General features: G+C 36.9%; 2 protein-coding genes across 2 annotated transcripts in view; both read left to right on the forward strand.

The window, feature by feature from the left end:
- LOC135225185 (uncharacterized) overlaps positions 1–9,092 on the forward strand; it is a 15,725-nt gene extending 6,633 nt beyond the window's left edge. The window contains exons 2-3 of the mRNA XM_064264468.1: positions 6,117–6,257; positions 6,394–9,092. Of these exons, the coding sequence (XP_064120538.1) occupies positions 6,117–6,257; positions 6,394–7,866 (1,614 nt within the window). The 3' untranslated portion in view covers positions 7,867–9,092. The remainder of the gene's footprint in view (positions 1–6,116; positions 6,258–6,393) is intronic.
- Positions 7,970–8,533, forward strand: LOC135225390 (integumentary mucin C.1-like). Its single transcript, XM_064264724.1, has one exon. The coding sequence runs from the start codon at positions 7,970–7,972 to the stop codon at positions 8,531–8,533; it is 564 nt and encodes a 187-aa protein (XP_064120794.1).
- Positions 9,093–16,438: the final 7,346 nt, after the last annotated feature.

Consider the following 16,438-nt stretch of genomic DNA (forward strand, 5'->3'; position numbering starts at 1 on the left):
TCCTTCATTGGCCTTTCACATTACATAACTTTTAACTTGCCCATAATTTGCCCGATTTTACCTTACCAAAAAAATTCTTGGTTTATTATTAAACATTAATAATTAGTGTTTATAAACTAACAGAAAAAATCTTCATAGATTTAAAAAAAGACACATACACACAATAAGAACAAATAAGCCAAAACGCGATTAGCCATTCACAAATAGTACTGCAACTGAAGAATGACAATTAGAGACAAATTCAGCATAGGCCTATACATGATTCGCCATTAACAAATAGGTACTACTACAACTGAAGAATGACACCTAAGCCTGTACATGATACATCATTCACAAATAGTACTACAACTGAAGAATGACACCTCTATACAATTGCAATATGTATAACACCCTTTGCACACACTTATAGGCCTATTGATATTATGACAACCAATCTATAGAGCCTGAGTACTTACAAAGTTTACCACACTTCCAAAAGTAAACGTCACATGTAAACACGGACCAGTAAACCTAAATATACAAAATTTCAACTTAAGAAATTAACCAAACTAAAGGATACTAAACTCAAAAGTGGAGGAAACGAAACTTCACTCAGAACAGAGAGCAAAAGAGCACTATTGTCACCAGAGGGCCTACAAAGAGACAAAGAAACTTTTTATAGCGCACACACACAAACCTACATATTATTACAATTACTGACAAACGATAAAATTCGTGAGGTCACTTTATGCTGCTTAAGGGGGCTGACCCTGAAGGCTCAAGTAAGGGAGTTTCACTTTCACTCTCAATTAGCCACCGGTAATTATTCACACCTGGAGCCGTTTACCTGAGAGGTCTCAGTGGATCTCTGGGAAGGAACTGTTTATGTGTGTTGTTTAAGCTCTGTTCGAGTGGGAATAGTAGTTATCTCGCATCTCTGTGGGAGATACAAGCATTATCTCTCCAGAGCATAGAGATTTATATAACTCTCACCACCGTAAAGGATAGACGGTATCTTTTATCTCTATAGAGATAAAAGATACGACTTATCTGTTATCTCTGTAAAAAAATAGAAGTCATCGCTTATCTCAATAGAGAACAGAAGCTATCTCCTACCCTTGTAAGGATAGAAGTGATCTCTTATCTCAGTAGAGGATAGACGTTATCTATTACCACTGCAGAGAACAGAAGTAAACTCTTATCTCTCCAGATGATAGAAAACATCTATAATCACTGTATAGACAATGGAAACAATCTCTTATCTCTCCAAAGAATAGAAAGTATCTCTTATTTCTGTAGGATATAGAAGATATCACTTATCTCTGTAGAGGTAGAAGGTATCTCTTATCTCAACAGATGACAAGGGCTACTTTACAGAGATTATAACTTATCTCTTATCTCAGGGAAGAGCAGATATCTCTTATCTCTGTAAAGGGTAGGAGGTATCTCTAAACAAATGACAAGGTATATCTCTTATAGAGGATATAAGTTATCTCTGTATCTTAATAGAGAACAAAAGATATATCTTATCTCTACAAAAGATGGCTATCTCTTATCTCTGCACAGTCTGTAGAGAGATATTTGCCTTCAATCGCATAGAGTAAGGTAATTTGTTGATGTAATTATCATTTTTCACCAAAGGAAGATCAGAATTTCCACTAAATGATAAAAGAAAAAGAATGGCTGGACATTATATGTGTGTGTGATCATTATGCAGACTGAACCAAGGGTGAGAGTGATCCTCAGTAAGACCAGACGTATGTTTGCTATTGATAATGGAACAGCTTAAAGATGATACGTGAAAATAGACGCATTTTATCAATTCTTATGCCAAATCACCATTGACTGTTTTTATTTCTGGACATAAACTTCGTGGCTAATTTTTCACAACCAAATAACGGTCCTTCGGTCAGCTTTTTCACCTCCATCTTGCTACGTAATGAGACCAATGACGTAACGCGTTGACTTGCGATCTCCATTGCATAACCCGTCACGGAGTTTACGTAGTTTTTGTACTCTAACCACATAGTTGCTAAAGAGCTTAACCGTCTAAGGTGCCTTCAGCGCATGGTCAGCCAGTATATTTGTCTTGTTATTAACGTTAAATTGTACTTGTCATTGTGCTGCCATTCATTTTCTGCTCTTTTCCGACAGATGGCTCTGTAAGTTAAGTTGAGCGTATGCACTGAGGTGTGAGATGTTCCTGTCCTCGTATACTTACGTCTTTATACTTATGTCTTTATATCCGGTTTTTATAAATTCATGGTTAGGAAACGCTATACCTGTCTTATAGCGATTATCGTTACAGTGACATAGTCAGAGAAATTAGTTTTATGGCCTCATATGTGCATATTATATCGTTGACACTAAACTTTTCATGGATAAGTCTAATGTTACTATTGGCCAGGGGTGTCAAACTCGTGGCATTTGGCCCGCGAGGTGCCAAGAGATTTTTCAACTCGAGCTACTATAAATGTTAGAACTGAGGAAAATTTATCTAAAGTTACTAAACCATTAAAACGAGACATAATAAGTTTTACCTTTCATTCATATGACAATAATTTATTAATTGATTTCATATTATAATTGCTGGCATATTGTAATAAGGCTCTTTTATTGCGAATCTTAATAAATGAGTCATGAGGAATAAAGAATAAGTCATTACCAAATCTTTGATGGCCCTCGAGACCATAACCCCGTGCATAATTGGCCCTCTAAAGGATTTGATTTAGGCACCTCTGCTATGGGCTTTTTCGTCTTCAAACTTGTTTCCTGAGAGAGAGAGAGAGAGAGAGAGAGAGAGAGAGAGAGAGAGAGAGAGAGAGAGAGAGAGAGAGAGAGAATCATTTATACTAATTATGAAAAAACTGAGGTATCTTCAGGTTTAGTTAACCTCGATCTCGTTAACAATTGACGATCAAGACGCCATCTTTTTCCAAACTAGAATTGTTGTCGTCTTGAAAGTTTGTCCTGAACTTAGCTTTCTGTCAACGAAATAGGTATATGGATTAACTGTATATTTCTTTACAGTCATAAGCGGATTATTCTATCGGTATTCTATAGCTATTCGGGACACTTGAATTTGGGTAGCCAAAGATCGAGACGTGAAATTATTCTTTAATCCTAGCAAAGCATGTATAAAAATGCAATGCTTAAAGGCTACAAAAGTCTAAACCTATTTCAAATATAGTATGTTCTCCGAGATAAATGTAACATCAGTTGCATTATATACATAGATACCGTTATAATGACATTATAGCTAGATTAATTCCATAAATTTTGCGAAAAAAATAATTACTTTGTTTCCGCATTCTTGACGTTTAAAATTTCAGTTTTGTCAAAAACAGAAATAACAAGAAAATGTCAAATGTTGCAACACTGCTGAATTTTTGGTAGTTTTTAATTACGAGATGGGTCCTGGGCATTCCCCTCATCCTTATATGTCACGTAGGGGGTGAAAGTAGACTGGTAAAAAGCGCCATCTGTAGCGAAGTGAAGGAAATTAAACTCAACCAAGGTCTGGACCGTGAGTAGGTACTACTCAAATACTTTTTGTTTAACGATAACTGATACACGTTACGTCATTTATTTCCTTTGTCTGACGTTATAGTTATGACCTACTTTATTCAAAGTGGGTCATATTTATAGTTTAAATGCTATACCATTATGAATTTTATCTTCGACGAGAATAAAATATTGTAAGTACTGATAATTTAAAGGAATCTAAATATATTCTTGCACAAAAAAAGCTATTCATAGCCTTTTAGATCATATATACATATATATATATATATATATATATATATATATATATATATATATACATATATGTATAAATAATATGTTCTATATCTAAATAACTATACAAGTCAAATGTATATAGTATACTGTATATCTATAACAATAAAAATATTTAGAGAAAGGTATATATATATATATATATATATATATATATATATATATATATAGGGTGTGTGTGTGTGTGTGTGTGTGTGTGTGTGTGTGTATATAATATATATATATATATATATATATATATATATATATATGTGTGTGTTGTGTGTGTGTGTGTGTGTGTGTGTGTGTGTGTGTGTGTGTCGTGCGTGTGTGTGTGTGCTTGTAAATTGTGGTATAAGCAATTCAGCTCTAAATGCAATATGGCATTGAAGTTACCAAATGATATATTACCGAATTAGGATAGTAAAGACAAATAGCAAGGGTTACTGAAAGACACTGAAAAGAGCTAAAAAAAAAAATGAAAAAAAAGGCAGAAGTGAGAAAAAATAAAAACATATGAGCTGGACCAAAGTTTTTAGATTAAATGAAACCAAGGAAGATACTTGGCAGAGAATTGCTGCGCTTTGGGAAGACAAACCTGGAATACAAAGGAACTGTTGAGCAAACTGCCCAGTATGGAAGTAAGGTTTAGATGTATACTGTAACAATACTTAATTAAGGTGATGTCATGATACATAAGGGGAGGAGGCATCTTGTAAAAAGCCGATCAATGTTTACAATATGGAACTATAAACAAGGAATGGACATACGCAAAATCGTCGTGCGCAGCATGCAGCCATTACAAAGGGTGGAGAGAGTTTGTATCACAATGACTGCAGGTCTTGCCATAAGCTGGACACTTCCTAATGTCCCAGATGAGACTATTACCATAATTTTGTCGAATCTGTGCTATTACATGGATTCCATTGTTTTTAAATATTGTCTAACTTTATTTATTGGCTCCTGGAACGTTCCGGTTGCGTGGAAGGTCCCGTGCGCCCTGATAGTTCCGAGCGCCTACTAGACCCCTTTTAGAAAGAGCCTCTTGCCCGGAAACGTTCAATGGAAGGATTTTTATTTATTTATTTTATTTATTTAATTTTGTTTATTTATTTTATTTATTTATTCGTTTATTGTTATTTATTTATTTATCTATTTATTAATTTTTATTTATTTATTTATTTATTTGTATTTATTTGTTTAAATAAATTGGGATGGTAGTTCAGTAATTGCAAGGTCAAGAGATGTCTTATCACGAACTCTTTTAGAATCTGCTTTAATACAACTTACTTTTCATTGTAATTTCAATGTTATACTAATGGCATCTGTCCATTGACTTGACTTTATATCAGTTCTCCGCTCCTCTTGATCACTAAACCTAGACTTGTTGTAGTCTTCGTTTACACTCTGTGGATAGCTGTGGCAGCCTCACATTCAGTGAGTCATTCACTACAATCCCTCACTACGAATGATGGACATCTGCCTCTTGGACGATTCATGTGATTGACAAATTGAAAGAGCACATGCTAAACTAAGTATTTCTTCATGTAAAATTTTCTCCCTAAACCTGTCTTCAATGCAGCCAAATAACAACTGGACTCGGAGGCCATCATCTCTTTCAGTACAATAGTCGCATTTCTTCACCAGTCAATCTAGCTTAGTTATAATGTCTAATGTTTCACCAGGATCCTGCTTGCAGCTTCGAAACCTATACCGGGCAGCAATTATGGGTCCAAAGTATGCATCAAACTTTTAAATCAAGGTGTCTAACTCTTTAGCAGGGTCAACTGTGACACCATTAGCATCTGCTGCTGGTGGCCCAGAATCTAGGGTATTGTAAATCCTTAGGAGCACGTTTCCTCCTAAAGTAAGCAAGAGTGCAACATGTACATCATTAGGCTCATTACCTAACACTGCTGATAGGATATATAAGTTAAATTTCTGTTTGAAAAGGCGCCATTCCTGTTCAGTATCACCTGAGTAGTGAAAGCTTGTCACGTGTGCGTGAATTTGCTGTAGCCATGTCTCCTCACGACAGCCTAAGCAGGGTTAAGTGATAGTTATTTTCATTAAAATTTCACTGATGCTGATTGTAAATCATAATAGAATACCTTTGCATTCTGATCCTGAGGCTTGCGTCTGTTGTTCTTGCACCTGACACCATGTGATAATACTGAAGGAGCCAGTCAATGTTTACTTTCAGTGAAGTATCGGGTGCTTCTTCTTTAATGAGTATTCAAAACTGACAGATATAATATATAACATAGAGTACAATATAAATGTTAGTATTGTAAGATACATAGGTGCAATTTATCAATCACAACATTTAAATACTTGATTAACTTTCCTGTGATTACCAGGTGGTGGTAACAGTGGTGTTAACAGGCCTGGGAACAGTCCTACAGTTGGCAGAATCCACCAGATGGCCACGAGGGACATTCCCGGAGGAGTACGAAGAGCTTCTGGAATACGAAGCAAGTCACATTCCACTTCTGGAAAAGGTATTTATGCCTAAAGAAGAACTGCTAGTTTATTTTTTGAAATTTATTAAAACTCAGGGAAACTGAACAACAATGATATGCTTCACTTAAAAATTAATTGATTTCTGACTCTTGTTGTCTTTTCTTCCCCCACTAGAAACATGTGAGTTATGACTTCGCCTACAGTGTCCGCGACGATGACACAGGCGCTGCCTACAGCCACGAGGAGGAACGGGAGGGTCAGGTCACACGGGGCGAGTATCGGGTCTCCTTACCTGATGGACGTGTGCAGATTGTCTCATACATAGCTGATGAGAACGGTTACCGGGCGAAGGTATCCTATGAGCCGTCAGACACCGGCCATGTGGTTCCTGATCCCCTACAATATGCCCCCAGACCTTCACCATCCCCCGGATATGGTAGAAGGAGGCGGCCAAGGCCATATCAAGGAGGACGCCCAAAACATCTTCGCCGACCAAAGGATCCATATCATTCATCCAGTCCAGGGCCTCCATACATACCACAGCCCACAGAAGCCCCATATCACCATCCTCCCCCTCACCATCCCCCTCCACCACCACCACCACTGGTTTCCTCTCCCCTTCCACCTACTTTACTCCCAAAGCCATTGGTTAATTCAATACCTGGCTATGTACCTCCCAAAGCCTCATACCTCCCTAGCCCTCATCCACACATACACAAACCTCCACCCTACTTATCTTCTCCCGTTCCACACCATCCCACACTAGGCCCATATGACCACACACCCTCTCCTGTTCCACATCATTCAACGCCAATACCACACTCTCCTAAACCACCCTATGTCCCCAGGCCTACACACAAACCTTATGTCAGTGATCCTACAACTATACCAACTTACATAACACCTGCCAGTCACATAATAACGACGCTTGCTCCTAAGAACACTCTACTTGTGAAACCGACATCACTGCCCTCTCCTCCACCCGTGCCATCGCCAGCGCCAACAATAGTAGCGAAGCCCATCAAGCTACCTGAGGTAACCAGCTACAAGCCTAAACCCAGGCCTATCGTGCCAAGTTCCCCGCTTCCGAAAATACCACATAAGCCATATGTCCCTGGACCAGACATAATACTCCCAGATGTGCATGTTACCCCTACACCTATACCCCTTGTAACATCGCCTTATCCTACACTGTTACCACATAGTCCCTCGCCTTATCCTACGCCATTGCCACATAGTCCTTCACCATATCCAACGCCACTGCCACATAGTCCTTCTCCTTATCCTACGCCATTGCCACATAGTCCTTCACCATATCCTACACCACTGCCATATAGCCCATCGCCTTATCCTACGCCATTGCCACATAGTCCTTCACCATATCCTCCACCATTTACTCCATCTCCTCCACCATATCCTTTAAAGACACCGCTCCCATACATAGGACCTTCATCTCCCTCTCCCTATGGAGGTCCATCCCCAGTACCATACGATTTTTACCGGGCGCCCTTTTTTGGGCCTCAATATGGACCTAAATTTCCAGGGCCCTCTTATCCGCCAAGGATTCCAGGACTTGCCCCTTACTTACAGTCAGGGCCCTATCCTCCCCGGCAGTTTTTTCGGACCACGATCGGGCCTCCCATATAATTATGGTGGGCAGGTCCTGACTCAACTCCTTAATAAATATAAACTTGCTTCCTCGACAATCTCTCCTTCAATATCTACATCAACTCTTAAGCCAGTTTCGGACATGAAGCTGACTTCGGAGAGTGCGTCAGTGTCAAAACTCAGCGCAACATCAGCAACACTGACTGGTACCCCTGCGCAGACTTCACCTACTACAGGAAAAGCTAAAGTACAGAATGAGACAAAAGTGACTGAACCACCAAAGAAGATTATTAGTTCCTCGACTGTGACGACGCCTTTGGGGACAGTCGCAACTACTACAACAACGACTACTACTACTACTACTACTACTACTGAGGCTCCAGTCGTGGTCTCCAGTACCCCGTACGCAAGCTCCTCGACTTTGCCGACGACTTCAAAGATCACACAGATTGAAGTTCCTAGCTTGCATAGTAAAATTCCTCTGAGTTCCACCACCACAACTTCACCGACTAAATTTACAAGCAAATCTCCAGGAGTGATAATCAGTAATCCCAGCCTTAATCCCATAGTATCGACACAAAATGTCTTTATTTCCAACACTATAACCAGTACTACAACTCAGAAACCTGTGGCGGAAGCTTATATAGCCAAACCCAAACCAGACAAGCCTGTTGGAGCCAGAGGCTACTTTTTACCAGTGAAGTGAGCAGTTGCTGTAAATATGTTTGTTTTTCTTTCTCACAAGTTATTTTAAAGTAGTTTCAATACTCTACACACTCTACATTTCTCTAAATTATTTTTCTTTTGTCATATGATTTAAAATCTACAGACAAAAATGAAGTTCTAGTCTATTCATCCAAGTTTTAAACTTATGTGCAGTCTTACCATGTGGAAGGACTCAGATATCAAGATGAAAGAAGAAATTCAAGCTAAATGAAAGAATTGTTAATTCTTTTTCATTTTGTTTTGTTAAAAAAAAAATCCTTTCTTTGGAAAGTCAGCATCAGCAGCATGAGATACTAAAATCTTTCCATTTCGAGGAATCATAGGCCTACTGTCCAAAGTGTTCCTTGTGTTTAGCTTAATTAGGTGGTTCACTTGATATTCCAATTATTTCCTCTTCTTCAAAATATATTGTGGACTTTCACCATTTCCTATTATATGTTAATAATTATGTCTTTCTCCCTAAATTTATTATAGAAATTCATGCGATCAGTTCTTGATCATAGAACATTCTTCTTTCATTAATATTTGATGTACGAGTCCCTTGCAATATATATATATATATATATATATATATATATATTATATATATATATATATATATATATATATAATATATATATATATATATATAACGTGAATGAATAAAGTGTAATATGAATAATTTGTCTTCTCATTTTTACTTTAAACTAACCTCTCTGGAGATTTAGAATTAGAACCACCTCTATTTTTTTCATTTCCGAGATTGAACAGTTGATAAGTTAACTCTCATTCTTAATATCAATGATTATCTTCTTATTTGGAATGATTTTCAAGATCATCGCCCATTCTAATTTAAAAAAATATATATAAAACAAAAGAGAAACAGGAACAGGAGATCAAAAGAGGTTTATTCAACATCCAAGTGCTACCTCGTCGTGTAGGGCTGGCTATCTTGAAGGTTAACGCATAGCGATATTATTATGATACCTAGTTAAAGAAATTCATTACTGAAATACTGAAAAAAAAATTATACAATGCACAGAATCTTAAATAAAGGCTTTTCAGGAAAATTTACTGTATTTAGAATAATGATAGGCCTAAATATTACACATATGAAAGGCGAGTGAAACTCTAATAACGCAAATCACTGAGGTAATCTGATATGATCATTCATGTTGGGTGACTACTTAGAAGAAATTACTTATAATATGTAAATAAAGTTAGAGACTAAGACTATATGAGCTATAAAATTTCTTACTGGGAGACTCCACTATTCTGTGGCAACCAACTGATATGGAGTCTTCTTCTTCTTCTTCTTCAGGAAGAACAAAAACCAAAGATTTATACGACCCTCCAAACCAGAGCCTATCCATTTAAAAAAAAAATAAAAATAAATAACCATTGTCTCTACTCCAGGACGTAGACTTAACCAGACACATTTGAAAAACATAGGCTTATTCACTTTCATCTAAATTCTAAACTACGAAAGTGATTTAACAAATTATCAAGTCATAATTCACTTAGCTCTTTATTTTCATCAAGCGTTCTGTTAGGTACTAAGTAAAACAAAAAGGTCAACTGTCAAGATCTAATGAGCATGTAAAAAAAGTGGCAACTAATGTATACAAAATACACAGAAGTATAAAACTCAAGACACACTCCACTTTCAAATAAAAGAATTAGGTCTATGAGCCTATGTGAGCTTTAAGCACCACTTCCTGAAACATGGACACCAAAGGTGGATCTGGAAGTTGCATTTCAAAATATAAGCTTGTGGAAGTTGGTGTATCAGGTTGATGCCCTGTGTAACTAAAATACTGGGATATTTTTTCCTGATCCTCCAGTTGAATCGTTGGAACTATGAAATTCAATAATAATGATGCATCTGATATAACTCTTCTGATAATTTTCACCGGTTGTTTGCTGATCATGACAAGCACTTGTGTCCAAGAATATATGAATATATATATATATATATATATATATATATAATAATATATATATATATATATTATAGTATTATATATATATAATAATATATAGTTACGAAGTGCCAAGTATCTGGTTACCATGCATCAAATATTACCTCACCAAAAGCCAGACACCTGAACCCTCATAACACGTTTAAACGACTGAATACTCTAAAGGCAACAGTGATCCCTTAACACTTACCAGTATTGCAGAAAATCAGACTAAGTTCATCAAAACAGGTGTGAGGTAATCTTGTAAGTAATTAAATTAATCAAAGGGCATCACTCCATCAACAACTTTAAAATTCTAAGTATTTCCCTGATTTCAGAAGTCTAAGTACTTCCCTGGTTCTAAGTCACGTCAAGTAAATTGGAGGAAAGCAAATCAATTACCACTCTATGTTTCTACCTATCATCAATATAATCAAATGAAAAATATACTGGGATAAAAATAAAAAAAATACTTATAAAAATTTAAATACAAAAATTTATTATTAAATTCAAAATTTATAAGTGAAATTCACAATATCAGGGAAAATTACTGTTACTTGAAAACAAAGTAAAGTTTAATTAATTCTTGAATCAAATTGAGTAAAATTAAATCAAAATTAATTTATCACAAAATTCAAGAAAATTAATTCAATTGAAATTCAAAAGTGTTAGGCAATAATTGAAAATTTGAAATTAATTCACAAGTGCTAAACAACAATAAATCTTGAAAAGAATTCTAAGTAAATGCAAATTAATTCACAAGTGTTAAATTTAATTAAATGTGCAATGATAAAGCAATGAAAATAACTAAGTCAATTAAATTGTGAATGCAAATGAAAATATAAAATAAAAAGACACACTTCAATAAGAAAATGAAATAGTGCACAAACAATGGAACAAACACAAAACACAAAAAAAATCAGTAATGTGTAAGTGTAAATCTTTTTCACTCAAAACATTATAACCATCAGTTTTTACCAAACCTTCATAACCACCTGTTATTAGTTATTAGTTAACCAAACCATCATAACCATTAAATATTAGTTATTAGTTAATCACTGTTCCTAACAATTATTAGCTATTAGTTGTTACCTAACCGTTATTAGTTGCAACTAATAAAAATATAATGCACTTCACCTTTTTGGTATACCAACTTCTTAATTTGCTGCAGTCTTGATTCACACTCACAAAAACCAGGCGGCGTTACAAAAATAATGTTTGTTCAGATTCCACAAAAGAAACTAAATAACACTAAATAAACTCTAAGAAATATCAAATATGAAATTCTCACATGTGACCAATTTACGTTACGTTAATATAATCTCAATGATGTCGAGGGAGAGAGAGAGAGAGAGAGAGAGAGAGAGAGAGTGAGCTAACCACCTCGAGGTTCTATGATAGAATAAAATCTTCTTCCCTTGCAAAAACTGGACAGGGCAGATATGATACAAAACGTTCTTGGCACAAAAGCTTCCAGAAAGCTGGAAATCTGACGCAATCTTCATAAAGAAATGTGCAATTCCCACGTGGGACTTGACAAAGACATATGCGTACAAGACGAGTCTGTTAAAAAAAAAACGTACTCTACTCGATCGAAACGGAGGCTGAGCGACAATTAAGATTGACATGTTTTGATGACAACGCAAGACTCAATTCTCTCGCTATCACATGCGTTGACAGATTTAGGAAAGCAAACGGATCTCGCAGACCCTCCAATCTTACGGTGTTGACATAAAAGTTAAGCATTCATAGCTTCGAACGGACAAAAAGAAAATCTCTCTCTTTTTACGTTATATATATATTCTTTTACAACATGTAATGCGAAATCTGAACACACATTTAAAACATCCTATTCTAAGCTATCTAGGAATCTGAAAAAATGTTGTAAAATTCTACATGACATTTCAAAGAGGGGAAATATGCATTTTGAAAGTAGCAATATATAATATACCTCCCCCCAGAAGATTTTTTATCACGGTGTTGAATCCAACGATTCGCAACGAGATAAATAATCAGCAACTACATTGTTTTTGCCACTAATGTGCTGCACTCTTAAGTTATACTGTTGCAGGCACAAAGACCACCTGGTCAGTCTTTGATTATGGTTTTTCATTCTCTGGATAAATGATAGTGGATTGTGATCAGACAACACTAAAATTTCTTCATTCCTAGGTCTATTCACATACACTTCAAATTTTTTCAATGCGGTGATTAAGGCTAAAGTTTCCTTCTCAATTGTCGAGTATACTTTCTGATGTTTTTTAATTTTGTAGACATGAAGCACACAGGAAGGTAAATATTATTTTCATCTTCTTGGAGTAGAACAGCTCCAACACCACAGTCTGACGCATCAACTTGTATCACAAATTTCTTGTCGAAGTCTGGAGCTTGAAGTACTGGTCTTGAAGTTAAAATGGCTTTTACCTTCTCAAAGGATTCTTGACACTCTGGAGTCCAAATAAACTTAGCTTTGGGACTAGTTAAGTCTGTCAAGGGAGCTACTACGGCTGAGAAATTCATTCGGCAAAACGACGATAGAAAACCAGCCATGCTAAAAATCTCTGTAGCTGTTTCCTGGTAGTAGTGGGGTAGCCTTACGGATACCTTCTACATTAGCATTTACTGGAGCAAGAGGGCCTTTCCCAACTTCAAACCCAAGATACTGTACAGTTGCCTTTCCAAACTCACTCTTCTCTAAGTTGACTGTTAATCCTGCTTCTTGTCATTTCTTGAAAACTTTCCTCAGAATCTTCAGATGTTCTTCCCACGTTGTAGAGTAAATCACGATGTCATCCAGGTATACACCTACTCCTTCTATTGATCCTAGCAGTTAATCCATCACTCGTTGAAATGTTGCGGGTGCATTCATCAGACCAAACGGCAGAACAGTATACTGATATAGTCCAAATGGGAGTAATAAAAGCTGACAGCAACTTCGCATTCTCATCTAAGGGAATTTGATAATATCCTTTCAACAAGTCTATCTTGGAAACAAACTTGGCTTGCCCAATATTATCAAGTAACTGATCTATAAGAGGCAAAGGATAATTATCAGCCACACTGATAGAATTCAGCTTCCTATAATCAGTACACATCCTAAAGGAACCATCTGGTTTCTTCACCAACACACATGGAGAACTGAAGTGACTTGAACTGGGTTCTGCTAATCCATGTTGCAGCAAATACTCAACTTCCTTCTTCAAAACATCTCGATGATACGGTGATAAGCGATAGGCTCTTTGCTTGAAAGGTCTTCCATCTTCTTGAATCTTGATTTCATGCTTGATCAGATCAGTATCGTCTAGGCACATCTGAAAAAATTTCTGGAAAACTTCTAATTACGTCACTTAAGTCTTCACCTTGTTCAACACTCAGATCTTTCAATTTATCCTCCAAATTTTCCAAAATTGAAGAATTATTCATCTTGCTTGCAGTTCCCAATTCGTAGCCATCATCGTCTTCTGTAGATAAAGTTGTTTGGGTTACTGACACAGTTTCAGTTTTAGTTTCTGAGAAATAAGGTTTCAAGAGGTTCACATGTATCTTCCTTTGTTTTCTTCTTCTTTCTGGTGTTTCAATCACATAAGTTCTATCACTTAACTTCTGAATTATCTTGTAAGGACCTTGAAATTTATTAGTGAGGGGAAATCTCTTGACAGGTAAGAACACTAACACTTGTTGACCAACACTAAAACTTCTTAGCTTAGCCTTAGCATCAAATCTCCTTTTCATTTTCTCTTGACTCACTTTCACGTTTTCTAAAGAGAATTTTCTAATCTCTTTCAACCTTTTCCTTAAGTTCTTCACATACTCTCCTTGGCTTTCCTCTTGATTTTCTTCCCAATTTTCTGCAAGAATCTTCAACGGTCCTCTCACCTCTCTTCCAAAAATCATCTCATTAGGTGAACATCCCATACTTTCTTTGTAAGCACTCCTAATTTCAAACAACATTAATGGTAAACCAACATCCCATTCTCTTCCTGACTCAGAACAATATTTTGTCAGCATACTTTTCAATGTCTGGTGGAACCTTTCCAAGGCACCTTGAGTTTCTGGATGATAGGCAGTGGATAACTGTTGTTTCACTCCTAACAAATTCATCACATCCTGGAATAACTTTGAAGTAAAGTTTGTTCCTCTGTCACTTTGTACTATTTCTGGTATTCCAAACTTTGAGAAAAACTCCACAAGTTTTTCAGCAACTATCTTGGCAGATATGTTTCTAACAGGCATTGCTTCTGGATACCTTGTCACAGGACACATTAATGTTAACAGATACTCATTTCCTTTCTTTGTCTTTGGCAGCGGTCCAACCATGTCTATGATCACTTTGCTAAAGGGTTCTCCTCTAACTTCTATAGGTTGCAGGGGGGCTTTCTTGATGGTTTCATTCGGTTTTCCAGCTATCTGGCAGGTATGACACTCACGATAAAACCTGCTAACATCTCTGTGAAGTCCAGGCCAGAAAAAATATTTCATGATCTTCTCCACAGTCTTCCTGATTCCCATATGTCCAGACTCATGAGCTACTGCAACCACTTGCTTTCTCAACGGATATGGAATAAAAATTTGATGATATTCGCCCCATACAGCATCTCCTGGTATATCTGTAGGTCTATACTTCCTCATCAGCAAACCTTCCTTCAGATAGTAACAGGTAGGAGTTTGTTGCATCTCTTCTCGATCAACAACTCTGAAGAACAAATCAGTTAACGATGCATCCTTCTTCTGCAAGTCCATCAGCTTCTCTCTTGTCACTTGACCAACTCAGGGTTGAATTCTCAATATCTGCTAACTTAGCTACTGTAGTTTCACTACTGTCTTCAGTAACACTTTGACTACTCGGAGTCTCTTCAGGAACATCAGGTTCTTCTTCTTCGTCGCCTTCTTCATCTTCTTGGGAAATCTCTTCTTGGTCAGCACTATGGGAAACTTCACTTCCCTGGAACAATTCTTCTAAGCACAAAGATCCTTCACTTGATCCTTCTTGGGTGTGTAAATCCTCAGTTTCTTCACTTGCAGTCGTAGTCCTCTTCATACTTCTGGTAGTTACACAACTAGGAAACAGGTGGGGGTTATTCTTCTCCAACTCTACTGTAGGACTAATCCTCAATGGTTTGTCTGTCACTACAGGACAAGGAATAAATGGCACACCACCAACTTCATTCCCCAACAGAACATGTATACCTTCCACAGCCAGTGAGTCCTTTACAGCAAAATCAACATTCCCTGTCACCAATTCACATGACAGGTGTAAGCGGCATATAGGAGTTACTTCCTCTCCTCCTATACCTTTCAAAATAACTGAATCTCCTGTGAGACTCTTCTCCAACTGAGGGTGAGAACCACGTACTACCACACTATGGTTACTCCCTGTATCACGTAATATCTTGACTGGTACCTGCATACTTCCTTCTTGAGTTGACAGCATACCCTCATAGATATATGGCTTAAAAGCCTCCACACTGCTAAGCCACTCACTGCTTGAGGTAACATTTCCACTGGTTGCTAAACATTCAGCTTGTTTAGTTTCATTCTTCTCTGGAGTCTGATTCTTTCCCACACTGCTCTTCGTAGTTTGTTTCACCTGGTCACCTTTTACAACTTGACCAACTGGCTTTGACTGCTGTTGATTCCGGTAACACTCTTGACTGTAGTGTCCTACTCTTCCACACTTGAAACAGACAACATTAGGTTTCTGTAACTGTCTTGAAAAACTGGATGAGGATTTTACATTAGTTTGCTGAGTGTATTACCTTGTGTAATCTTGGTATTATCACTTGAAGGTTTCCCATTAAATTTGTTCCTGTTATTTGGATAAGACTTAAAACCTGGGCGTTGTTGACTCTGGTACTTGACATTGTGATTACGTTTACTACTGATTATGTTGTAATCTTCACTTAGTGTAGCAGCTTTGTCAAGTCTCTTCACTTCTCTCTCTCTTA

The sequence above is a fragment of the Macrobrachium nipponense genome, chromosome 13, assembly GCF_015104395.2.
Source record: "Macrobrachium nipponense isolate FS-2020 chromosome 13, ASM1510439v2, whole genome shotgun sequence".
NCBI lineage: Eukaryota > Metazoa > Arthropoda > Malacostraca > Decapoda > Palaemonidae > Macrobrachium > Macrobrachium nipponense.